General features: G+C 40.6%; 2 protein-coding genes across 5 annotated transcripts in view; one reads left to right on the forward strand and one right to left on the reverse strand.

The window, feature by feature from the left end:
• CCDC146 (coiled-coil domain containing 146) overlaps positions 1-1428 on the forward strand; it is a 74396-nt gene extending 72968 nt beyond the window's left edge. The window contains exon 18 of the mRNA XM_063323513.1: positions 1205-1428. Within this exon, the coding sequence (XP_063179583.1) occupies positions 1205-1408 (204 nt within the window). The 3' untranslated portion in view covers positions 1409-1428. The remainder of the gene's footprint in view (positions 1-1204) is intronic.
• A 471-nt stretch (positions 1429-1899) lies between these two features.
• The window catches only part of GSAP (gamma-secretase activating protein), a 47518-nt gene continuing 22324 nt past the window's right edge, over positions 1900-27093 (reverse strand). For 2 of the 4 annotated variants that reach the window (XM_063323510.1, XM_063323509.1), the window contains 18 exons: positions 26046-26114; positions 25477-25569; positions 23995-24212; positions 23628-23697; positions 22854-22936; positions 22040-22093; positions 18161-18286; positions 17688-17743; positions 17239-17270; positions 15511-15572; positions 13898-13993; positions 9324-9394; positions 8637-8731; positions 7384-7503; positions 6163-6224; positions 4459-4563; positions 4218-4311; positions 1900-3199 (listed from right to left, as the gene is read on the reverse strand). In XM_063323510.1, the coding sequence (XP_063179580.1) occupies positions 3099-3199; positions 4218-4311; positions 4459-4563; positions 6163-6224; positions 7384-7503; positions 8637-8731; positions 9324-9394; positions 13898-13993; positions 15511-15572; positions 17239-17270; positions 17688-17743; positions 18161-18286; positions 22040-22093; positions 22854-22936; positions 23628-23697; positions 23995-24212; positions 25477-25569; positions 26046-26114 (1607 nt within the window). In that variant the 3' untranslated portion in view covers positions 1900-3098. The remainder of the gene's footprint in view (positions 3200-4217; positions 4312-4458; positions 4564-6162; positions 6225-7383; positions 7504-8636; positions 8732-9323; positions 9395-13897; positions 13994-15510; positions 15573-17238; positions 17271-17687; positions 17744-18160; positions 18287-22039; positions 22094-22853; positions 22937-23627; positions 23698-23994; positions 24213-25476; positions 25570-26045; positions 26115-27093) is intronic. The other 2 variants (XM_063323511.1, XM_063323512.1) reach the window with 2 other exon arrangements.

A 27093-nucleotide genomic window follows, 5' to 3' on the forward strand; every position in this document is an offset into this window, starting at 1 on the left:
CAGCCCCGTCCTTTCACTGCTCTGGCTTGTCTTTCTGAAAGAGCTGCACTAGCTCACTGGGAAGCTGCTCCACCACAACATGGAGCTCCAGGAGTCAGCGGAGATGATGGTATAGACAGGGACAACTCCAGAAGTGGTACACTGTGGGTTTGTGGAGTTATAACTGCAGTCGTGCACACTGCCTAGAACTGGCCATCGAATCTTAAGGATTAAATACACTAAAAAGAAGACTTCCCTTCAGTTATTAAAGTAATTTGTGTGATCTTGTTTTAAGACGACGGGTGAGATAGACATTGGCAAAGTGCTGCTTTCCATTGGATCTCAAGGTAAAGGCGCAAAAGGTGGGGTGTCGGGCTCAGGAATAGTTAAGTTTAGCATCTTCCACACACCAGCTGCAGTGACCATCACATCAGAAGTAGCAAAGAATCAGGCTGCTGAGCCAGACACCGAGAGCAGACAGGGCAGCACATCAAATAGCGCTTCAAATCCGACCCTGCTGGATCCTATGCCTCCTTAGTTGAGACCATCGGTGATCCCTGAGCAGAGAGCTCCCAGAGAAGAAAAAGTAGCATAAAAATGAGATGTCCATACTGGGGGAACTCTTGCTGATGGGAAATCAGCTTTGTCATATGAATCCTTTAGTTGATCACTCCCAGGGAATCTGAAAGGTGCACAAAGCCGGGAGAGGAATACACTGTATACACACTTTAAGAACTTGAAGTCACGCAGAACTGCTGCGGTAAAACTGGTTTAGAATAAGGTACTTTGCTGTCATTAACACTTCTCCTCATGCTGTGACTCAGTTCCCTCTCAGTGCTGTGGATACCAGCTCACTGTTTTCAGGAACAGCCGCTGTCAGCATAAATCTAGCTACCTTTTGAAGCATCAGAACTATTACCTTGTTCCCAAGATGTTCTGTGCACACTTACTATAACTTTTATAAATTCATCTAATCTGTTTTCTTCACAAATAACAAAAGCATTACAGGCTCAAAACTGTATTTAAAAGACAAACTCACATCTGTGTGGTCAATAACTCACGCTTTCCTTTCAATGAGCAATTAATACCCCTCTGGGTTTCCTGGCTTGCTAAGGACTAGACTAACGGCGTTTCCTTTGTTAGGCGTTCTGTACCTTGGCTGAGGGGCGCGCTGCAGTTTGAAAGCGTATAATCACTGAGTGACCCCGCGGTGTTTCTCTCACAGCGTGCTGCAGAAGAGGAACAAGCTGCAGCGCCCGGCCGTGTCCACACGACAGCTGAACAGCGCCCGACCGCCTACATCCCAGACGACGAATACAGTCTCCCCTTGCCGCGGCCCTACGGCGCTCACGCTCCTTTCAAACCAAGCAAACCTAGTTCACACATGCGACATTTCAGAAAACCTACTGTCAAGCCAATTGAAATCTGAACTGACAGCACCTAAAGCAGGAGAGGCCATTACCCGTTGCTGGATCTCTAGGGTCAATAGCCTTTACACCGCACTGAAGGAACGTCCGTCAGCGTTTAGCCGGATTCCATATTGAAAATAATAGTAGCTGTTAATGTCAGAAGCGCAGCTAAATAGTCAGTGATACCAGTTCCCTTCTCGTGGCTAGGAGGAGCCTGGTATCCCAAATGCAGTGCAGTATTTTAAAATGTTAAGAAAAATAAGTGATTGTAATATTAGGCTTATTTTTTTCTCAGGTGAAGCTTTATTGCATCTGATTATATTATACACATTTCATTAAAAAGAAAAGGTTAGAAAATCTTCTCTTGTTATTAATATAATACGAACTAAGTACCCACCACTTACACAAATACACCAACAAACCTTTCTGCATTCTGGGATTGGGGCTTACACTTGCCAGACAAATTTGAATTATGTTGAGAAAAAATATTCCTTCCCTCTGTGCAGTTACTGAGAAAGCTAAAACTCTTGCTCCACTGACAGTAATGACAAAGGAATGACCATGAATTAGCCGCATCACTCCCGAGAACTGGATCTTTTTATTTCACTCAGAGAGAATACCAGGGGCTGCTACTGAAAACCTCCAAAATCTATCAATTTGTCAATGAGCTTCACTAGTTTAATAGTCTGAAACTTTGCTAGAGTTGTTTTTAGATCCAATAAAGACTGCAGAAATCCTACATGTCAGAACTTAAGATTTTTTTCTCTGCATATTATTATTTTAATTTAATGTCACAGTTCAGAGCTTAAAAAAAAAAAACCCAAAGCAAACCAAAACACAACGCTGGTTCAGTTTTATATAAATAAAAGTTGAAAATGAAGGAAAACCAGCCTCCATTTCTTTTTGAAGCTGAAGCTTGAACTGTAACACTAAAAGTTGCAAGGAAAGAATTAAGTAAAATTCTGCCCAAGTCACCATTAGTGTAAATTTCTAAAGAACTTTTTTCTTATCTTGTATTGCTTACAGTATGTTATACATATCTTAAAAAACAAAACCCTGTCATGTGCACTTTAAGAAGATTATATTTTGCGCCAATTACAAAAGTGAATGTATTAGAATCTAACTCCAGAGGCCGAAGTACCATAAGATAACACACGACCCCCACAAGCAATGAACACATCATTACTGATGACATACAGAGACCGATTCATCATTTGTTACTCTTACCTGTTTTACATAAACACAGCAAGAAATACTTTTATTGATCTAAATGAGTAAACAGTTACCGGTTTCTTGTCACTGTACAATACAACTGGATTCCCTCTTTCAGGATTGTCTACCTTGTTAAAATAATTGACATTAACACCAATTTTCACAGTGTGTTTTGATACCCACTGTAGTTCCATTTATTTGACCACTTCAACATGAAACAATGAAACCACAGATACCTTTCATTGGAAACCTGGGTTTGTGTCAGATTAATTTCTCTAGGATTTATCTAGAAGTCAGCGATTTCAGCCTAAATACGTTGCACCAAACAATATTTTGAGTAGCTTATGTCAGTAATGGTGGCTACACAAAACTGCAGATTATTTGGAAAACAACGTGACATTTAAGTTTAAAACACAAAAAAAAGCTGGTTGCCACACTTCTGTGTGAATACTTTTATGTAAAAGTACCACAGTTAGCTTTCTTCAACAGCACGTTATTTCAGGAATATTTGAGGCCCAAAAGCATCATAGTATGTTTGAGTGCTGTTTCCTCTACAAATCTTACATTAATATGGTCTTGTTTTTCATATGGATGCACACCTAGAAAAACATTGTGAGAAAGTTAGTGTTTACAAAATCATAAGTGTTCTCATACACTTACGGGTCCTGCAGTCTATTAAACATCTTTATCTACAATACCGAAAGATAAGGTAATAGATGGAACTGCGCTTTCATTTACACAAAATACCTACAGCTTTCAGTGGAGCCATTTGGATGCTCACCCATGGCAGAAACTTTCCTCTTAGTGGGATACAAATAAACAACCAAGCATCTCTGGATGCCGCTAGGGATTTCCATACTAATTCTACACTGCAGATCCAAAACAAGATTTAAGCACAGTGGCTATATAGCATATAAAATGGACCAGGGCACATTCTCATATGTTTCTATATGGTTTAAATTCTTTTTCCTCCCCAAACGGGATGATATCCACACATGGACAATCTTATTTTAGCCTTCAGGTCCTTATCTTGACTTTTTTTTTTTTATTAATATAGGCATAACCAGTAATGCTAAAAAGTATAATGCTTCCCTTAATGCACCTTGCTTTTTTCAGTAGAATTCAAAATCTTCAGATGCTTCACTGTATGATGCAAGTGCCCTAACCAATTTGAATTTAATTTAAAAAAAAGGAACAGCATTGAAATGAAAAATTGCCTTTTACTTCAGAGCACCTCCTAAACTAGCGATCTGGGTAATCTTTTCAGAGGTGGAAGATCTGATTTTGGTTGCCTCTTAGCCACCATACAGTATAAGTAAGGAGCAAGCCCTTCTCCACATTTGAACACAGAATAACAGCTACCACCACCCTGTACGTGAACCAGATTTCATTCTGGAAAAATGCAAGTTTGCTACCTGGATTCAACACACACAGGATTTGGATGAAAGGATACGCAGTGGAGAAGCCCTCTCACAGCACCCATCACCAGAAAGACGACCAAACCTACACGTTCAGACATCACTGAAGTTTTAGAACTCAGTTACGTCAATATAGTCAGGACACAGCTGACCATGAGCAAAGAGTAACAATTACTGGGCTTCCAAAGTACAGAATTACCTTGATCCTCTATCTCTGCCAGCATATTAGTCAGGTAGTTAAGTGGCAAAAACTCTACAGGGACCAAGAGTCTCTCAGGGATTGGCCTGCTACACTGTAAAGGAGAACACTCCAGGTTAGTTCAGAGTTGCTCAGTGCCAAGTTTCAGTGTTATCTTTAGTGCGTTACAGTCTACAGAAAGGTCAGGAATCTCAAGACTATCAAAGCAAAAGATTTAAAAAAACAGCCTATACGCTCTTACCTGCCTGTTCCCCAGCTTCTCAAGAAGAAGTTTCACATATTTCCGTGCAATTAAATTAGCATTTATTGGATGATTCCAAAACTGGCGGACCTTTTGACCAAGAGCCTAGAAAGCAAACAACAAAACCCAGAAACCTGAGAATATAAACACAGCCCAGTAGAAACTTAGGAGGGGGAAAAGGAGGGGGGGAAAAAGTAAACAAAATGCAGGCTGTAACATAGACTGCTTTGCTTTCAGACACTGATGACAGAAGCTAAGACCTCATCATTTTTAGCCAGGGAGCCTTCCTTTCATAGCCAGTAACAAGGAGATTCCAATACGGTCCCGAAGTGTGGGAAGCAATCAAATCCTTGCTACTCAGTAAGTTTCTATCAACCAGTCCATCCCACTACCTCTGTCCCACTTTGCACGTTTACTTAAACGGACATTGAGGCTTAAATATAAGTCGGCCATTTCTCCTTTACTGGTTAACTCCATGTTTCTCCCAAAGAATAACACAGGTGCCCCATTCCTCAATGCCCCGTTCAGAACAGGGCTGTTCTTAGGCTCAGTCTAAGGAATCTTACAAAAGCAGAACACCAACAAGAAGAGATACTGGGAACACAATTTGCATCCCACTATTGAGGATATTGTCCTGGGAATTGGTAACATTGATTCACATTCCTAAAGGCAAGAGAGATTCAAACCCAGATGTCCCAAAGCTTCCAATCCTAACCAATAAGCAAACAAATATGACACACTGTAAAGTTAGCTCCACCTTCTGCTATTTTCCCTATCTAGATCTTCCCCACTCCCCTCACTTTCAGCTGAATTGCAATACAGACTACTGAGAGTTCATTTAGGAAACGCTGGACACTTTCAATGGTGCTTAAATACTTGCTTCTGATGCAACTGAAGTCATCTAGTGAATGTAACCTGCTCAAAATAGTCTGAGTCACCCCAAAGTGTCCTTTTTGGCAAACAAACCATTCTCTGCATTTTTTCCCAAAGCTGTAAACGGATACAATAAGGCACTGAGTCTACTGCGCGTAACTAGCAGTACGTGTTCCCAAAAGCGCTCACAACTCAGCCCCTCACATCAAAGTGTGGCTGGAATGGTGTTCCCCACCCACCAGGCCTGGGGCTGACAGCTCAGAGGCCCCGCGCTGACCCCAGCTCACCAACCCATGCCCAAAACAAGATACAGAGGACAAAGAGCGTCCTGTGGAGTTCTCCTTCCCTACCCCTTCTCAAAATTGCTGCCACATAAAGAAGCCCTTGTTAGAGGAAAACCAAAGCAGCACTTCTGGCCATTTGAACTATACGTAACAGCCCATAATGAGCAAACAATAAGCAACTTATGTTGAGAAAAGCCTGTTCTAAGCAAGGGACTCCCCCGGGGGGGATCCCTGGCTTTCCTCTGCTCACTGAGATGTTGTGCTTCCTCTGCAGTACTGTGGTGTGCACTAGGAGCAAAAGGGAAAAAGGAGAAGCCAATCTCCCATTCTGTTGGAATTTTTAATGAAACATCAGTAACTAGTTCCAGCGTTAAGTTATGAGGGTACCCTACAGGTCACGAGCAGCAGATGGAGAAACTGGAGATTCAGGTTATATCTGTGCCCTATTTGAATAACAGCATGTCTTCCATTGGCTTGATCCTATGCACAGGGAGGAATTTCCTATCAATTCCAAATCCAGTAAATGACATCCAAAGTTATTAGTTACCTCGGGAAGCCTCATGACAATACTGAACTTCAGCTTTTCATTCTCCTCAGTGTCATCCAGGTCTACAAGGAAAAAACACCCCACCATCGTTAGTGGTAACCGCATAACTACAACTTTCACTTAAGATATTCTGAATAAATATCATCTCTGTAATGAAATGAAAATTTTAATTTTCAATAAGGGCTGTTAGGAGTGTTAATTATGTTTATAGTGTTTCTATTGATTTTTTTTTGTATATTTGTACATATCTTTATCATTTTAGGTTAACAATTTATACAGTAATTCAGACATGTTTTGACTAAGTAGAACTCCCTATATAATATTTCATTCACCAAAACCAGGCACAGACTAATACTGCATATTGTGTCCCTTTTCTTGAACACCAGAGAAATAGCACATAACAAAGGGATGTGGCTGCAGCTGTGATGAAATCAATTACTTTTTGAGAGTTGTATCCCAGGAAGCTTATGCTACAGTTCTCTCTTCCTCCCTTCTGATCTCAAAAAGGCAATTAACACGGCTGTGATGCTAACTGTGCCTGCAACTGCCAATTTGCCTCACTCCCCATTTTGTTCCGAAGCCTTTAGCCCCTCTTGATGACTATATGGGTTCATACAGAACTGATTTTAACTCCCACCTTTAGGTAACCTTGCGATATATTTAGAAGACATTTACAACCTCAATATTTGCCAGAAATATTGGGATGCCGTGTCACGTAGGCTTTTGCTTACTTATTTTGAATTTTCACTTCCTAGCACTGAATTTACAGCCATTTGCCAATCCTAGCACTAAGACTGTCTTGTTTGAAACATAATTAAAGCCAAAGCTGAGGACTGGATAGCAGCCTGACTTCCTTTCACGTAGGTGTGCACTTTCATAGAGTCAAAGAAACCCCCCAACAAATTCTATGATGATCCTTAGTATTCACTTTTCTAGGAAGTCCCAAGTGGAAATACTATAAACTCAAATCCTCCCCAAACAGATATTTCTTTGTCTACTACAGTAAGGCGCAATCATATAGTCTGAGTCCTAATTTTCTCTTTTCAGCTGGGCAACACCATCAGCTACAGCTCTCACTGAAAAAGCACTCAGGAAGAACTGAGTCTCCTGGTCAGTAAATCCTGTGTCTGACTTTGAACAGCTGAAAGGGCATCACTGCCAGTCAGCCAGCTGGTAACAAATGAAGCACATGAAACTCAAAACACAAGAAACTCACTGTACCTTCCAGCAATTTCCTGACACACGTTTCTGTCAAATGCAAGACTCCACTGTCAATATAGTGCAGGAGGGTGTGCAGAGGGAGACATCGAACACCAAGCCCCAAGTGCAGAGTGTGAAAACCTATGAAAGGCAAACTTGTTTGGTACAAAAATATTTTTTTTCTAAGTCTGTATTAGAGACTGGCATTACTCTAGCTAAAGCCAACACTCTCCTTAACTTCTGACTGTTTCTAGTTGGTGAGGAAATCACTCTCTCAAAAGTCACGTAGTCTTATTCAGGTATTCTTTAAGTCCTCTCAAGTACAATTCTATCAGAAAGAGGAAAGCCAAGACGACTCAAAACAGTCACTACAGTCATATGCAGTTATTAAACATCTCCAAGCTGTTGTCTTATATCTGAATTGTGCTATTAATTTGCCTTTTATCTCCCTCTTTCCCGCCAGTTAATTAAAAACTGTGGCCCCACCACCCTCAGTATGTAGCTGCCACCCACACATTCCCGCAGGCAGCGTTAAGACTTCAGTTTCTCACTTAACACCAACCAGATGATGGTCTTGCATCACGTGACACCGTTACGTGGCAGCATTTGTGCCCACGCAGTGTAAGTTTGAGGGACAACCTCATACCAAAAACAGTTTCAAAGACTGAAAACAGACCAGGAAACACAAACTAGAAAGATTCAAACAGAATCAGAAGCACTAAGAAGTTAAGAAGTCTTTCCAAAGCAAAAATAAGCAAGTGCTTTGAGAAGACTCTAAGCGATTACGAGAAACTCTAGGGAATTAAAGTCTACCATCAAGATCAGCTCTTCCATCAAGGCTGGAGATAATCCTTTCAGGATAAAACTGAAAAATATTAGCAGGGCAACAGCATGAGAAAAAACACTCTTTTTTTGCTCCAGGATAGGATTTTCCCTTGTAGTCCACGACACTGAAGTCCAGCTGTCTAAGAAAAATACATAAATAAGTCTAAATCTTAGTTCTGAGCTAAAATTGTGTCCAAACATTCCACTGGAAGCTGAAAACAGAGAAATAAACCTCTGATTTGTTGTCTCTATTTGTAGTGACTATTCAGTTTTGTTTCATTTCACTTGCATGTGTTTATGGAAGGTCTTCCCCTCTGTAACTGTCTTGAACAGATTTCAATACTGCCGAAGCTAACTTAACACGTGTGCTGCAGCTAGTGCTCTTGTGGGGGGAATCCATCGCATTGCTCTCCTCACTTACAATTAAAACAGCAAAACACAGGACTTACCAGGAGGCAAAGGCATGCACATGCCATTTGCAGCTTCTAGAATCCGACTCATGATATGGAACACTGCAAACTCTCTTGCGCTTCCTCTCTCATCACTGTATTTAACAAAATAGCAACATATTAGGAACCCGAGATGCCCACACTTTCACAGAGATACGGTCAATTTGTTGTACTACACGTGCGCTAAGTGCATGCGTTTTGGGTGAATTGCCATGGGATGCTATCTTGTTTGTTTAGGCATCTGTGACCCATCAGCACTAGCTGTTCATCTAAATGTTGACACACAATGTCTCTGTGGTGTCCCCTTTCTCCTTCCCATTTACAAGTCTCTTAGCAGTACCTGGTATCAACCAGGTGATCAATCAGTGAAATATTTTGAGCACTGGTATAAGTGACCTGGCTTTTATAGGTGTTCAACACCCACCACCCAGCTTGAGAGCACTGTGAGCTCAGCAGCTTTGAACTCCAGCTGTAAAACTGCCTCTATGATTAACATTCACATTGGTTTAGAGAGGGCCAGCAGGATCATTAAAAAGAGTACATGACACTCATGTTGACATTCACAGTAGAGTAAACACTGACTGTTCAAGCGAGTAGTATTGTTGAAGACCAAGATTATTATGCCCATAATAGGCATAATATAGAAATAAAAGGCAGGCTGAAATCTTTAACAAATGACTCACTCACAAGCAGAAGGTGCAGGAATGAAGCTGGTATCTCCTCCAAACTTCTTTCATTATTCGATGTACCAGATTCAGCTAAAACAAAAAAGAAAAGACTGGACGTTTCTAGGAGGCTGTGTACAGCAGGCCCTTGGCCTTCATTCATTTCACACACCAGTTTATGTTAAAAACTTATCATGAGACTTCAGTATTTTTTTTTGTAGGGGCTTCAAACGTAAGATTAATTAAAATTGGAATTGTAACTGAATTGCCTGTTCCAGAAGTTTAAATTAAGCGCTTCCAGCTCATCAAAGCATCGTGCAAAACATGTAGCATCTTAACACATTGTGCTTCTTGGGAATCACCTGATCTCATGCCCTTGCATCAAATCCTCAAAGATCCGCTTGCCATGAAGGCAAAAACTGCATGTCCAAGTGGCTGAGCACTTGGCAAGGAAAGGTCCCTAGGGCCCAGACAAAACTGGATGATGCTGAAGACAGCAGAATATTCAGTTTGCTGAAAAAAGTCTGCAGGAGGAATCACAAATCTAGTCCAGGCGACGAAAGATGAGACAAGCAAATGCCTCTCCTCCTTTGTTGAGTTTCATTTTTGTCCACAGTGAAGTAAAACAACCCCTTGGCCCATACTGTTGCTTGTTTGTGCTCCCATGCTGACCTGCAGTACGGACTGTCAGCATACAAAAGCCACAAGCCCTCTTCTCACTAGGGCCTTCTAAGCTTCTGCAGCTGAGAGAGAAACCACGCATGAAGAGTTGAAATAACTTCCTCTAACCGGCCCCTCATGGTTGCCACACATAACCACTTCCATATCTCAGTAAGAGAATTGAAACACTTCCTCTAGGCCTTTTATCTCTGGGCCTCAAAGCGTACTAACTAATCAACCCCAGGAAACTCTCGGGAAGAAAGTCTGACCCCCATTTTGCAGAGAGGTGTCATGAGAAGTTATAAACCCCTTTCCCCCCAAGATGGCAAGAATCCAGGAATCCTTTTCCCCACTCTCTTTTCTGCTCATCAGCTCTGCCCCCTCCAACTGCTAACTTGTCATAGGCTCTGAGCAAGAGAAACACGTCACACAGAAGTTCACATGCAAAGGCCAGAACAAGAATATCAGTCTTCATAAAAGCTCCTGAGTGCTCTCCTCTGCACCTCGGCCAAGGTACCTCTACAAGGTAGCACCTTTTCCCTTCACCACTCCATCCAGCCTTGCACAGCTACCTGATGCAGAATAACTATCTAATATTTTCCATTTTGACACTTTTTGGATACAGTGGAAAGCTCCAGTTTAATCTCTCTGGAGTATGGCAAGTTTTCTCCACTCACTTTCCAGGAAATGAGTGATCTCCAGCTTTCAGAGAAGGGTCGCAAGAACCACACCTGCTGCCAGAATGACTTTCATCTCTGGCCAGCACACAAGGTGCAGTGAAGACCTCTTCATCGGGAGCTACAGCTGGATCTGAAGATCAGCGTTGAGGTGAAAGGAAGCTTCTTACAAACTCCAGAATCACCTCTTATTATTTGTGCAACAAAAATTGTGTTCATGGGTATGATACTCCAGAATCAATATTCTTTGCTTAACAATTCAGCAAACTGTGTATGGCTTTTGCAAGGTATAGAACGAGACCAGCTTCTCAAGTCAATGTCAACCTAGTCATCACAACAAGCTTAAATCTTAAATACATGCACGTTCACGACATGACACCCTCACCAACAGCACTTTGGAAATCAGCCACAAAGGGAATGGTAGAAAATACATACAGAAAGAGAAGCCAAGTATCAAACTTTTTTCAGTATATAACACGCAGGACAATGTGCATGAGAGAAAAGAAACATTATCTGTTTTACAGAGGGAGTATAGGCAGCTTCCTCTCCGAGCTAGCAGCACATCTCTGGGGGAACCGAGTTAAACCCAAACCTTCACAGCAAAGCCGTTTTTAATTTAGTAACAAAGATGTACAATATGAGGTTTTTCTGAGCAATTATCAGAAGCCATTTCCCTCGGAGTGCTCTAAACTAGTAAGAGAAAACATGATCAATAGTGAGACAGTGGATGCAGTAGGGCCCAGGCCGACATTTGCAAAGCACCTTGCTGTCTTGAAATATCTACATTTCCAGGCAAAGGTGCCGAGTACTCTGAAGTTCCACTAAAGTCATTTGGAACCACAAGTGCTCAGTTCCCATGGCTGTTTCTACAGGAAAGACACGGAAGCAGACAAAGAAAAGAATCAGGAGCAAAGGAGAAGAGGGAGTAAGACAGGGTCTTGCTGTCTTCCAGACTCCCTCCTGGACAGGGGATACGAGGCAGTCCTCCTTCTAAGGAAACTCAAATCCAAATGGTGTCTGTCTTCTATTCCTCTGCAGTTGACCCCACATCAGGTGATCGCTAGCCATAGACATCAGCCAAAAAGCTGCAGACACTGCAGTGATTTTCAGAGACATTTTAACATTCTGGTCTGTCTCTTTCTTGTTCCACAGGCTGGCTGTTCACTCTGCCTCCTCCCCTGCTTGCTGTCAGGGCAGCAAGTGTCACACTGCTTCTGTAAATTATTGCCCCCCTTCTCTGCCCTGCTGAAATGAAAAGAATGAGAGAAACAGACAGGGAGTAAAGTTAAGATAAAGAGCTTGCAGGAGAGAGAGAAAACGGACATACAAACAGTTTCTGCAGGCTAGGTGGCATGTGAACTGGTAACCAGGCATACTCAGGCTCTGCAGACCTCCTCGGCAAACAAGTGAATTCTCACTGAGGCAACTCATTCACACTTCCCTGTGTTACTTCTCTGTATACAAACACAGTTCTCTGACAGCAACCAGCCACCAGTCTGCTGTTTTATGAGAAACTGTTAATGCTCCCATGTCTTGGCTACTTCGACTTCAGCTGCAATTGATTTATAGAGTGGCTACACACCATGGAGCCCTATTGTCAGCCACTCCTTTGCTCCTGAATATAATTAAAAAATATTTTATGAAAGCAGATAAACAATTTCAAGCCTCTTCCCATTTCCTTAGTTTCAGTAGCTCAGCTACACGCTGCTGATGCTACAAAAAACTGCTGGAAGAATCAAAACAATTCATTCCCCTGCAGAACTGCCAAACATTTAGGATATAGCAAGGTTTAAGATTTAAGAATTTCTGACTACAATGAGGGGAAACCCAAGCCTAACAATGAAATAATTTCTAAAGATTTCCAAACAGTACCTAAGATGCACCAGCCAGAGGGCAGAAGCAGCTTTTAGAGACATATTATCTTTGTTTATAGTAGTTTTTCCAAGGATGAGAAGTCTGTAAATTGAGTTGACAGAATTCTCGATTTTAGTAGCATTTAAAAAAAAAAAATCTTAAAAGCTAAGAGTTTGCTGATGGGGAGGGCTGAGATTTGTTTTGATTGTAAGATTTAATCTACAATAATTTAGTGTTGGAGATCAAGGCTGCACAGGTGTTTTCATATTTTTTTGTCTTAGTTTATATTAAGAATGAAGAAATAAAAACTGGAAAACGAATGAAAGGAGAATAAACATTCTGCTTTGCTTCTTTCAGAGCTGTTTTCAGGTACAAAGCTTTGGTTCATGCTGTGCTGTTCCTATTTTAATCAGTCATTAGTTTTTCCTTCCTTCCTATAAAGATACAGAGAACAGACTGACAATTGCCAGTAAAACAACTTGTCAAGCTATAGAGGGAGGCCTGACTAGGAAAGTCAGTAACCTCAGTGGAAGCTGCAGCAGTTCAGAGAACATTGTAATGTTGACAGCACAACCGATTTGAGCAGGGCTTCAGAAAAGATGCAGGCACCAGTAGCCTCAAGAAAGTTTCCTGAGATTTCCATCCCTAGAAAACAGCACTGTGGGGAGTTTCTGCTGGATCGGGTGTCAGGGCTAGCACAAAGGCAAAGAACATGATTTACTAGTTGCCATATGAGCTCTTGCAGACGCTGCATCCCGCACTTAAAGGATTTGATGTTGAGACGGACAAAACCAGGTACAATAATTTCTATGCACAACAGTCACAATTTTTACAGCTTTTTTTTTTTAAAGTTTCTCTTAAAAGGATGAAAGACAGAAAATTAAGAATTTGGAAAGCAAGTTTTCACTGTAGTTTATACGGATTTCTTCAGGCAAAACTCCGTCTCCTGTTACACTCACAAAAAGCCCAAAGTCAGGATGTAGGAGCAGGGATGATTTACTCTCCTGCCGTATCAGGGAGAACTCTTTTTCTTTATTTGTATTTCCCCTGATGGCACTTGGATTATTCAAAGCAAGCAGCAATGTATTCTACAGGAAACAAAATAGATCTAAAGATCATTCTTTCAACTTTCAGGATGAGTACACATTTTCACTTCTGGGAGTAGACCATATTTGTACAAGCTGTAAAGGGAAGTGTTTCTTCTGTATTCTGAGTGACCAATATAACTCGTTTTAATATTATTTAAGTATTATTATGTCCTTTATCAACAATATTAAACGGAAAAATAGGGTTAATTATCTTAAAAACAATCTCCTCCCAGCAAACATATGCTATGTACACACAATACATACCCCCTCTAAAAATACATGCTTGTTCACAGTAGTGACTATGAAATCAAACTAACCAGGTTTGCAACGTAATCCAAAACTATTTGGTCAATCTTCTTTTTTCCTACATACTGTAGATGTCTCATAAGGTGATCCTTTAGCTGAGCAACCATCTAGGAAAAAAAGCCAACAATTCAGTGTCCCCGTGACATCTTCAAAAAGATGCAAAAGCTCCAGCAGGTGCAGGGCCTGACCAATAGGCATTAGCACAACAAAACGTTCCCCTGTTACAAAAGCCCAGTTCAGATTGAGATCCCAAGCAACCATAAAATGTTGCCAAATTCAATAGCACATTTGAACAGTCAAAATTGTTACTTGGTGCAGATTCAGCGAAATGAGTGCTAAATTGAACTTTCAATGACACCAAAGAGAAAAAGCTTACAATTCTTGCATCTCTCTGGGTCAAGCCAAGTGAACCGGGTGAAAGGAGGGTTTTAATATGAACTTTGAATCCTCAGAATATAAGTATTTATTACATACAAATAAACCTGAGGTATTTTACAATAGAGAAAACTACCACATACAGTTTGTGGCAGTAGCCAAGAACCTGAGAACCTCAGTGATTAATAGCAACTACAGGTTAAACATTAATTGTTATCATGCAGTCCATGCCACTCCCTTTCTGAAACATTCTCTGACCTCACCTAGCTTCTGATTGCAACTCAAGTCCATGCTGCTTAGTTCCTGAGAATTACTATGAAGCATTATTTCTTTCGAAGTTCAGAGAAAAACTGAGGCAAATAAAATTTGTCTCAAGCAGTTTACAAGTAGATTAATCTCAATGTCAGGACAGCAATATAGATATTGGGAAAGCATAGACAAAGGATAGTAGTGACCCTTTTTTGGATTTGTGAATAAACTGCAGGAAAGGAATGTAGAGGAGCTTCAGAGAATGAGAGGCAGAACTTGGGAACAAGGGAGAGGGACCGCAAAGAATGAAAATTTGTCTTAGATTTGGACAGACAGGGCAGTGTTGATATGCTCTTCACAGACGCAGTGCTGAAACCTTCCAGTGCATGCTGTGGAGTTTCATTTGGGTTTAGTAGTAAGAGAACCAGAGATAAGTGAAGATGTGTATGTAGACAGAGAGAGCACAGGTAAGGATTTGAGAGAGGACTTATTACCCAGAAGCATAAGGATGGCAGATCTTTTGGGGAGATAATCAGTGAAAACAGTGCAACAGAGGAAGGGATCTCAGAATAGCCATAGCAGTCCCAGAGAGGAGGCAGAAGGAAAAAGTGACAGTAAAAAGGTGTTAAAATGAGGAGCAAGAAGATCTGTGATGTTCTCTTTGAGGGAAGCGGTGGGTGGGGAATTCACCTATACATGTTTTAAGGATGTAAAGTAGCCCAAAAATAACTGACAGATTAACTCCAAGGAGGATGGAATAAGAGTCTTCCCAAATACCATACCAACCAACTTTCTATTGCTGTTTTTCCGCTATGCCTTATGATATCATGACCTGTTAAGATGATATCGTGACTATGAACTCTAAAACTTAGGAAGAAACTTGTTTGTTCCGTAGCTACTCTGAGCGAGCTTCCACTTAGCGCTGGAACTTACAAGTTTTACTCTTTACATTTATTGAGGCTGGGCGTCCTCTAGTGCACACTGTGACAAAAGCACATACCAGTCCCATTAGTAATTGCTGCTGATAATCTTCCTCTTGAAAGAGAGGTCCTAGCCTTTCCTCTGAAATAAACAGAGCAAGAATCATTCAGGGACATGACACTACAGAAATACCATGAGACTTCAACCAGCTTCAAAAGTACCTAGAAATATAAACAAACAACGAGAACTTGTGGTTTGATCTACTCACCTACAGAATTAAGATAGTGAAGAATTAAGGACTGCGTGAGAGAACTGAGGAATAGGAAACAACCCTGTATCTGCCATCTTCTCCCTCAAGTGCTTAACACTGAGCATAGAGGAACCCAAGCCTGTCACACCACTTTACACTTCATTTGCATTACTCTTTTCTGTGATATTTAAGTAGGAGTTATCACAGCCTGGTGATTCAGTAGAGCAAAGAGGCAAGGACAACCTTCTGGTAACAGCGCAAATGCATACTCTATTTAGATCTTGTCATTTACAAACAAGTTGAAACAGCTGCATGGGTTTTGCAAGGAAATGGCTAGACAGAAAGTAAATACTCCTCAGGATCACTCCCACTTTCTCAGTTCTCTCCCATGGTCTGGCTGCTTCTATTATTCAGTTTTGCAGACCACTATGTAAAAGAACTCAACTTTTCTAACTAAATAGAAGGAGGTTATAGTATCTGCTGAAATTTAACACCCTGTATTTCCTAATCAGTGCTTCCTGTCTAGTAACAGCAAAGGAAGAAAAACAACCTCCTATTTCATCATGTAGCATAAAATCAAGTCAACATTTTACAGACTCAAGCGCTAAATTGTTACGAAGTTCTTTCTAGACATCTTTGCTCACCTTGAAATACATTTACTCCACCACTTAGCAGCACAAAGACCTGCATTGCTTGATTTTAAAGGACCTGAAGAAAAATCTACAGGGAAGATTGATGCTTATTACTGGCTGGCATCTACCCAGAAGTTCTCTAGTATCAGTTAAACATCTGACTTCTTTATCAATAAGCACCTTTGGAAAACATGAACCTGAGGCTTGTGAAGTCGATACAAGGTCCCTCAAAGTCAGAGCCCATAGCAATAACCAGCAGCGGTGTGGATGACTTGTGTTAAGGGCTGGAAATGAACGCACTGAAAATTCTTTGTAATAAAACGAGTGAGCAGTACTTAGATCACCATCATTTCACAGCACACAGTGGCAGGGCACATAGAAGGCACTGATATGTGAACAGCAGGAACATAATTTACTACTAAATTCAGTTTTACTTATTTATAACAGAGAAATTGAGCATCACAAAATCTCAAGTGTTCCTGGCCTTGGGAAATCAATTATGTCTGCTTTCTCTTCACCATGTTTTTCCACCAGCCATAATCTCCTACTCTACACAAGTTCTAGAGTTGCAAAGGCAACTCTAAGTGGACAAGACTCAACAGTAACATGGTGTCATTGGTATTCTGCTCCAGGAGAAAAGTCCTGAAGAAGAAATCCTTAGGCAGACAAAGGTTTACTGCTTATGTTGTTAGATCCCATATAAAGTAGGAACTTTATTTTCAAGGGTTTCCTAGTCAGTATATGATCCTACCACTACTATCAGAGAAAAAGTATTCCTCTAATTTAATAACTGCTCATCTTAATGTCTCAAACTTTTCAGTGCTGAAAACACATACAGCGATTTATTTTTTGCCAACAACCGCTACATGGAAATATTCCAATAAACCTTAGAGCTAAGGCCTACATCAAGACAAGTTTTACTTACCAGAGTCCCAAGTGTCCAGATGAGAAAGCACCCTAGGGTTTGAAACAAAAATCAGCTTTTTTCATAGGCGTTACTCTAAAGGATTTCATAAGGACATTAAAAAGCTTAAATGACCCTTTAATCTTTCAAAGACAGCTAAAAAAAATCCAAGAACTGTACATGTAGCTACATGTAGTAAAGATAATAAATAGCATTAAAAAATGTTCTACCTGTCTAGGTTGCACAAGAATAACGCTACATGTCTACCATAAGTTCCCTAGCTCTAGAGGCCTGGATATTTCGATCATGCCGTAGTGATTACGAGGATTCCAATAATTGATTTTCAGCTGGATAATTTTCTTTAAGAAATCTAATTAGATACCTAATCAACTATTTAAATGGCATGTTAAGTCCTTCAACGTACTTCAACGAAATAAGAAAAGGTAAATATAATAGAAAACGGTACCTACTTTTTGGCATTTTCAAAAATATTCCTCAAATACGCTGTCGTTTTTCTCTCCTCTCTCTGGTTTATAAACAAACAAAAATCCCCAAATGAACAAAGTAGAAGGCCAATGAAAATACTCCCTAATAAAACACAGATGAGAAGTGAAGCTGCTTTTCCCTTTGAATGGAAATAATGCACAGTGGGGCTTCAACCCACCTTCCAACTACCCACGCTTATAGACACACACATCTAACCTACATGACAATAGAGGCACACGTAAGCTCTGCTTTTGTTTAGTTTCTCATATTATTTTAACAGAGTAAGACTTACAGGCAGTCACCTTATAAGTAAAATGACTGCAAGTCTTTACTTATAATCAGATCCCCATTTCTTTATTCTCAAAATAAATAAAAAAAGGCAACTCTTCCATGTTTGCCTTTAAAACATCCACTTCAGAGGCAGCTCTGGAAAAGGTTTCAGTGCATGCATATTTACCTCTTCTGAAAGGTTACGCCATTCCCTCCTGAGCACATTATTGTGGTAATGCAAGCGTGGCTCTGCATACTTCACACTCTCCAAGTTTGCGTTGAGTTTCTCCCAGAAGCCTTTGGAGTTTTGGAACTGCAAAGTATTGCAGGGAAAGCATGAATAGAGGCTGCACTCGAAGAAATACCTAATCACCCTCCCGCTAAGTGATTTGAAAGAACCGTGATTAATGTAGCTTCATAACAATCTAAGTGAAGAAAGTTAAACAAAAGCAGTTACACTATTTTTTTTCCCCCCAGTACTTTTATTTCCTTGATTTGACAGCAGGGGTAGCACTTACTTGAGGTCAAGATTCGGTGCCTGTAATGCAGATACCTTGCCACCTTAAGATCCTTTTAAGTTACTAGGAAGCAGTAAGTACTTCTAGGTCATAATTCATCTGACCTATTTCAGATGTTTGGGATGGGAAGAACTGCCCCACAGACTACACTAGCTATATTGTCTAGACTCCTGCTGACTGTAAAAGGAGCCGTAGGCAACTGACTTAAATGTAAATGTTTACATTTGGTCAAATAAATCCCATTCTGAGTTTCCAGTAGTTCCAAATAGAGGAATACCACCATGACGCCAGCAGCTGCAGGCTGCCACTATTTTCAAGCTGCATCAATACTTACATTGCAAACACCCCATTGCCAGCCTCAAGTAACAGTGCCTCATCCCAGAAAAGAAACAAAATCCAAGCATTTCCATAGCAATTCTAAATCCTTTGACTCTAATGCTGAAATTAATTTAAACTCAGCTGTGAACAGACAGGAGGAAAAAAAACCCAAACACACACACGCTGGTTTCCTGAGCTTGTTCTTGGACTGGGTATAAAGATTTGAAGCCGCTGTTTATAAAGGGCGAGTGATGTGATCATTGCTGAGGAAGAGATGAGATTAAGGCAATTCTTTTTGGCAGTTTTAAAAAGCAAAGAGATGGTACTGGCTGTTCTTGCCCCCCTTTATATATATTTACCTTCCCATACAGACATTATAGTAGTGACATTGGAAGGAAGAAAAGTTTGAATTCACAATATTCCTCCATCTTGCATTAACATGTTGGATTTTGCTTCCTCTCCCCTACTTTTCTACAATGACAATAACTTTAGAAGAAAACATCAGAAGCCTTTAAAACCACTTCCTACTATAAACTACAATTTGCCAAGGAAAATAAATTGCAGAGACTCAATCCTGCCAGCCACTTCCCTCTTGCTGCCAGTGCTGATTGTCGCTTTATTGTTGTAGCTGCAGCAGAGAAAAATAAATCTCCCTTTTTGCTTCACGTTAGTTATATCTGGCAGCTGGAAACTAGGAGTGCATATGGCACCATATGTTCACCCTGCTGGAGCTAACTAACGAGATCTACAATCTATTACTGCAGTATGTTGCATAAGTGTTACCAATATGAAATCAGAGAAATATCAAGAATATAGCGTAAGGGTATCATCTAGTGACCAATTTATGCAACTGCGACAGCACCACCACTGCAAAATTGCATTCAGGCCACACTGGGTTTTGTTTGATGCATGGCAGGGGGGGAAGCAAGACAGCAAGTTTCTTTCATATATTGAGCCTGTAACGGGAAGTGGTAGACCAGAATTAAAAGCAGACACCGCTGAAAACCTGCACTGTATTAGATCTCATTAAAAAGTCAAAAGTTTAAAATCAAGGATTATTTTAATTAAATCTGTTATTTCTTGAGGATCAACAGGGCAAGGATTAGAAAGAGAAGGCTTCTTCATCTCAGGTTGTGTTTTATTTTGCACACATTTCTAGAGAGTCAGGAACTACTACCTAAGCATGAACACCTAAAAGACATTGTATTACCAGAAGTCAAAGCAAGGCCTTACCAGGTTGCAATCCATGAAAAGCTCCCACGAAGCCTTTCATAGTGTTATTTTAACTGAAGACAAAGAGAGCTCTCTGCTATACCCCTTTGAAAGGGTGCAGGGTGCCAATGACCTTTAAGAGGCGCATGTGCTCTCCCTGGGAACTGTAGTGCTATGTCTCCCAGCAGCAAAGGTATTCAAAGAGAACTACGTAGCTGCACAGGCAGCTACTCCTCAAAACATCACTCTTCACCCCAGCAGCTCAGCACAGCATGAGGGAGAGGCTGCCTTTTCCTGTGCTGATCTCACTAACAACTGCTTGCACTACACACCTTCACCCTTCTCCTGGACTTCCTCCTATTTTCTTCCCTTCTTCCTCCCGCTCCTTCCTTCTCCCCTTCTGATCAAGGCTATTTACACCCCTTCAAAAGTTTGGTTTCTGTGTTTAAAAAGGAGAAAAAAAAAAACCACCAGACTCTCATTAATACTTTTTTTGTGAATATGAACACAGCCCTCCCAAAGGCTCTCAACAATTCATGAGCTTGAGAACACCAAAAAGCTTCTCAGAGCAACAATTCACCATTGTTTCTGTGAAGTGTCATAAAATCTTTGCAAAAGAAATACTACTTATAGGACCAGATTTGTCACCGGGGTCTGACTTATGATGCCAACAACACACACCAACTGAAACCCCAACAACGGACCAGCTGAACTCAAGCTAGGGTGGGTTTGTGTCACTGGAGTGGTACAAAGCCAGTAAACTTCACACAATGTATTATCATCTTTATCCTCACGCAAGAATCAGAGCAATTTGCAGTCAAAGTAGCAGGAAACATTTGTCTTTAGTTCAACTCTGACCTTTTCAATCTGTTTAGGTTTCAGACAGAAATAGGAAATGAATTCCACAATCAGGAAGTATAGCTGCTAAAGGCATTTGCCCCTAGAGGCTTGAGGTTCAATCTCAGACAAATTAAAGGCCTGCTAACTTTGACCTCAGTGAATTAGAAGGATTATCTAGCAACAAATTTTCTCAAGATCTGATTTTTTCCCAGGTGTCCCAGCTCTCATGGCAGCCTTCCCAAGCAAAGCCTTATTCCCTGACATCAGTCATGCGAATCTGTAGCAGCACAGCTGTGATGCTGTGCTGTGGAGTGAGCAAACGGTAATAAGCGCTGGGGAGGAAACAGACCCTCACCTCTTTAAAGTGCTATGTGAAACAATATTGTAATGCATCCAGAGTCTACTTCCATCTGTTGCTGGTACTGTTGGGTTCGAGCTCTGACTCTTCACATTAGCCCTCCATAACAAGCTGCTTATTAGAAGCCTCTTTCAGATTTTGTAGGGGAATACTTAAGAAAATTTCAAGTATTTCTCGAAACTGGAGCTCAGGGAGCAGAATGGAAGATGGGAAGAATCGTTCATGTTGTTTTCAATGGAAAGTACAATTTCCTACCCAAACAGCATGGGCTCTCCCCATCCAGCTCATTGCCTTTTCCAGGCTGTGCAGGAATTTGTCTAGATTTAGGCAGCCAAAGCCTTGACATCAGTGTAATCACAGGATGCTCCAGACAAAACAAAATGACAGGGTCATGAACCACTAGTACCAGTGGCAGCACAATGAAAGATCCCTCAAAGTGGGTATACATAGAGATATGTTAAAATCCTACATGTCTGTCATGCCAAGTTTGCCTCCAGCTAATGAAGTCATGAAATGAAGAGGTATCAACCAAATCTAACAAGAATTAGTTCTTGGAGGACCTTTACTGTTAAATGGAAGAAGTCTCTTCAGAAAAGGGAAAAAACATACATCTTTGAGCTAGAAAACGTCAGAATAGCTGGTATTTTAGTAAATGCATAAGACATTTCAAACAGCACAATTTTTTGTTCACCCCTATTTTTGGATAGGGCTGTGGGGACATTGCTTCATTAGTATTTAGTACATGCCCACTCCACCAAAAAAAAAAAACAACAAACCTCCTAACCTGCAAATATGAAAGTGGTTTTATACTAGAACTTACCTCTAACACAGGTAGAGAAATAATGTCTGTTGCACATGTTACTCCAGGGATAATCTATAAATACAGACAAATTATAAGAATATAAGTCATTTACCATAAAACATGGGCCTGTTTGGGTAACTAAGTGAATCTCCATTACCAGTTTCCCCTATGAAACTAGCTAGCTAGGCAAAACTGTACATTCAGTTTTGCCAAAAAGAAATATGGAAGATGTTTCTCTCATTCATCTCATTTAAAAAAGACAACATATTAGAACAGTGTCAGATCAGAGAAACTAAAATAAGCTATTTGCTCTAACTGTAGGTCTTGCCTAAAGTTACTTATTTTACTTCTGCAAACTTAGTCACTAATCTTAAATCTACTGATACTGTTTGTCTTGGAAATAACTGCATGATTTTGCTGGTTAAATATCATAGAATCCCAGATATCCAAGATAGAAGCCAGATGGAGAATTTGCCCTCGAGTGACCTACAATAACAATAAATCTATTTGTCCCTTTAGACATAAGAATGCATTTGAAAAGTTTTGCTGCCAATCTGATTTCGTATTCATTATAAACCCCATATGACAAGCAATAAATTAATACCTCATTATGAAAAGTGTTTCATAAATGCTTTTATTTGTTGACAAAAGATAGGACTCATGGAAAACGCCACTAAGGTTCAGACTTGACCAAATAAAACGAGCATAAAGCACAGATATGAATTTAGAGCACGTCTATGAAAAGGCAAGGCATACAAGTTAAAGGTTGTATTGAAGGAGAAAAAAATAGACTCCCTCTAGCTATTAATTAAAGTACCAGCTGTTATCTTACCCCAATCCAGTCAAGCAGTGATGTGTAGGGCAAAAGTTTATCCAGGTTGTGAGTTTCTGGACACATTCTGCAGTACAGGGAGGCTGAATGCAACATAAAAAGATTTATAAGGGCAAGATCGTATATATTACCAGCTAACAAGACTAGGCTTCAGAGTCAGTTCCTTAACTAACTCTTTTCTAGGGACAAATCCTGCTGCTGTCTCTGAAACAGCTTCCTCCATGGTGGAACTGGTCCCATTCTGTGCACAAAAGGAGGAAGAGAAGTCCAGATGGCTGCAGGGCCGGGTCAGCTGCTTGGCTACAGCTCAGCGCTGCAGGGGTCCTTTGTAGAAAGGCTGAGGGCACAGGACATGCACCAGCTAGGCTGAGGAATCAGCTATTAGAAGAGAATATCATGATATGCCAAATCCTTACGAAAAAATGCTTTGGGCTGGGCTAGAGGAGATTTGTTCCTCTGCTCCAGTCTCAATTATTTACATCCCAGATATCCAAGACAGGAGCCAGATGGAGAATTTGCCCTCCAGTGACCTAAAATAACAATAAATCTCTTTGTCCCTTTAGACAGAAGAATGCATTTGAAAAGTTTTGCTGCCAATCTGATTTTGAGAGATCTTTGTATCTCCTAAACTACTGATATTGTCTCTGACACCACAAAATGCAGGTCTGTTAACATAAATCATAGCCAAAGAGTTTGGAAAGAAGAGAGTCAGTTCGTGATGTTGTGCCTTCTCCTGAAGTCACAACTAGAGCATGCAGGAAAAGAAGTACCTACCAATGATAAATTCTTGAATGGGGTCAAAAGAATGACACGTTGACAGGTTCTCAGAAATCCACCAAATAATCTGTCAGGATGAGAACAGGGGAGTTTGTCAAATCTCTCTGTTCAAGCATGTGTTGTAAGAGACCGTCAAAACTCTGTTACCACTTAGCATGAGGTAGTGATTCAGAGATAAATGTTTTCAGGATAGCCTTGACCAATAAAGCAGTTTGGGCAGTCCAGCTGATGAACCTCTTGGCACCGCCAAAAAGTACACATGAATCAGGACTTTTCTTCTTTGGATGATATCATTCATGCCCTGACCCTGCTTTATATAAGACATCAGTCACTGAAAAAAACTTAGAGAAGGGTCTTTTCCCACCTGCATTTCCAAGTCTTCTGTGTGTCGGAAGTGCAACAGAGCACAATGTAGAGCTGCCAATCTCTCGCTGTCTTGTTTGCTGTTCTGTAGGAACTGTAGTAAGGCGCTGTCACTGATGCTTACGGCATACATACTTCCTACGCAACAATCTAAGACTGTTGATGTGAGTGGGGATCGGATGGAACAGTTTTGCAACATGTCAATTCTTGCATCCTCACCTGAAGAACATTGGTATGAGAATAGAAAGGACCAAGAGCATAAAATTTGTCTGCTACCAGTATTTTCTCTTAAGACGCCCAGGCCCCCAGCAGTAAGAAACAGTCTGCCTCTTGTACTAGCTGCCCTCGTATTATGTTGAAGAGGAGGGAGGAGGATGGTACTGGCTAGGTAAAGGAAGTCCGTACTCAGTTCTCTCCTTCCCTACTGCTGAAACAGAGAAGCTGTACAGATTTGAGGCTCACAATGCTGTCATAGGACATGTCCTGTACACAGGATGGAACAGAGCAAAAAGCTAGTAATAGAGTTACAACACTAGAATTAGCACCTAAGCATATTGGTACAGTTCAAAACTGCTCACATGCAGAATCATGACACAAACTTGTCACTACTTCTATTGGTAGACTTCTTATCATCAATCCCAATGGCCAGAACAGAACAGTTCTGTTCCATGATTACTGATTGAAGCATCAGATCAAACCCACTTTATTTACACTAGTACTAAGGTTCACCACCACAGCAGGATTCCAGATCCTTTGCATCAGAAAAATCAGGCCCACCATACAACAGTGATGCTTTCCACTCATTTCTAGCAGAACAGTATTTCTTTATCTATATACAACAGGTATTAGCTTCCTGTGATGCTGCCCCTGCACCAGTTCCCACTATTTACCTCTCCTTCACCCAATCAGAAGAACAGGTATCTGTTTTCAAACAAAGGACCCCCACTTCCAAAAATAACCCACTTCCCATAAAGACATGTTTGTTGGAAATGAAATAACATGCCTCTCAGATGAGACTCTAAATCACATTGCATCAGCCTGATCAGGTGAAGGAAACACAGATTTCCTCTCCCCACACCCTCCAAACACACACATTTAGAGCAACTCAATTGGAGGAAGGAAATGTAAAATCAAATTTACATCTCCATGTGAAATTTGAGAACAGTGTAGGACTGAGAAGCCTGTGCAAAGATGGGGGAAGGGAAACTATGAAACCAAGGCAAAGAATTTCAAACTCAGTGAAAGGTCTTCTTCCATTTCATAACGTGCTAGAAGTATGTAACAGATGAAGTATGAAATGTCACTTCAGATTCTCTTTTTAAAATGGAAAGTGGCAAAAATGCCATTCTTTTTTCAATCTCTGTCCTTCTTCAGAACACTGTGCAATAAAGCAAATGTTGAGAAATACAACTTTCACGTAAAGAGATTTGAACAAGTTTCCACTACAAGAATAAAATTACTTGAAGCAACAGTCTTACTATACCTGTCAGAAACAAACTATAGCACAGCAGGTCAGGATGCTGAATATTCAGGAGGTGCAGGAACTGGCCAGGCAAATAAGCAGCCACATAATAGTCTATTTAAAGAAATAACAGTGGTCAATTTAGCACTTATTCACTTATTTGCTTTAAGAGGCTGTTTCACATGATTCTCATCTTGGCCCACTTCACTCTGATGGAATTGATTATATCGAGGAAATATAAAAGGATTTAATTAAAAGCTGCTGTTCTGTTAACACAGGAAACACTAGCAATACATTTGGGTTTCTACGGGAGGATTCAAGAGGCTTGAGACACTCAAGAACTCAGCAGCTGATCTCCAGAGAAGATTCTGAGGCAATTTCAGAGGAAGTTGCTTACTAATAGTGAGGTATTGCAGTAGCAAATGCCAGATACAAAAGTTAATAAAAAAAAAAAAAGCAGCAAAATAACACAACTACTTCAAGTTGAGAAAAAAAAAACATCCTTTCCTTCTAGAGAAGGGTTAGCCATTTGTCTCCCTACTGGGGACAGAGAATGGCGGTCACACAGGGAAATAACACAAGTAACTTACCAAGATTCATAAAAGCCACTTCCTTCAATTCTGTTCTTTCTAGAGAAACTGTAAAAGTTTTGTTGTAACCTGGGGAAAAATAATAATATTTTTAAAAAACCCAAACAATAAACACCATCTGTTACAAGCCAAGTGTGACTTTATAGCTAGAAACTTCAGCAGTGCCAATACACCCTAACAGGGATATTTTAAACTGGTTTACAGGCTTGTCTGCACAGACAGATTTACTTCATCCTAAACAGAGTTGCTGCATACTCAGTAGACCTGCACCCACACAATGCAGTTCTTCAGTATGCGGAAACTGGCCGTGCACTGCACGGCCTATGTTTGTGTTTAAAGAAGCATTCCACCCAGAGCAAGCTTGTGGTAAAAATACCTCCCCCCCACAAAAAAAACCCAAACACAAATCCTTTATGTAGCTGTGCTTCACATTTGGGTGATCCTTCAACTGCTTTAAAGAGTTTCCGGTTTGTTTATCTGCATGTCCTATTCCTGTAATTCAGTTCAGCTCTGTTTAAACATAGGCTAATTTCAGACCCGCTGTGTTTGCATGGGCTTTACATCAGCACAGCTGTTATTTTATTCTAGACTTGCACCATGCTTCTGGCATCCATTAAGAATGACATGGAGCCCTCAAACTTCCTCAATCTCTGAGAAAAGCTGAAGATTAAAATAACTAGGCAACAATGACTGGCCTCCAAATGTCCATGCTGCAATAGCCTAAAGGCTGAATGGTGTCATGATCAAGATGCTGCTTAATACTGCATGAAAATTCCAGGTAAGACAAGAGATCCACACTTTACAAGACCACCAAGGAAGAAAGCAGATCATGAGCCATGCTTCAGCCACTCATCCAGGACTTTAGTTCCTGACACTAGCAGAGAGATATGCTTTATCTATGCTGCAAAAAGAAGTGAGACCTGCAAGACCAACAGCAATGCTATAGATGAAGGGATATCTAAAACAAATAGTTTCTCACACAAGATACTACCTGAAGTTCACTTGCAGTGAGTCAGTATACCGATCACTACCCTGTTACTGCCAATGC

This window comes from Chroicocephalus ridibundus, chromosome 1 (genome assembly GCF_963924245.1).
Source record: "Chroicocephalus ridibundus chromosome 1, bChrRid1.1, whole genome shotgun sequence".
Taxonomy (NCBI): domain Eukaryota; kingdom Metazoa; phylum Chordata; class Aves; order Charadriiformes; family Laridae; genus Chroicocephalus; species Chroicocephalus ridibundus.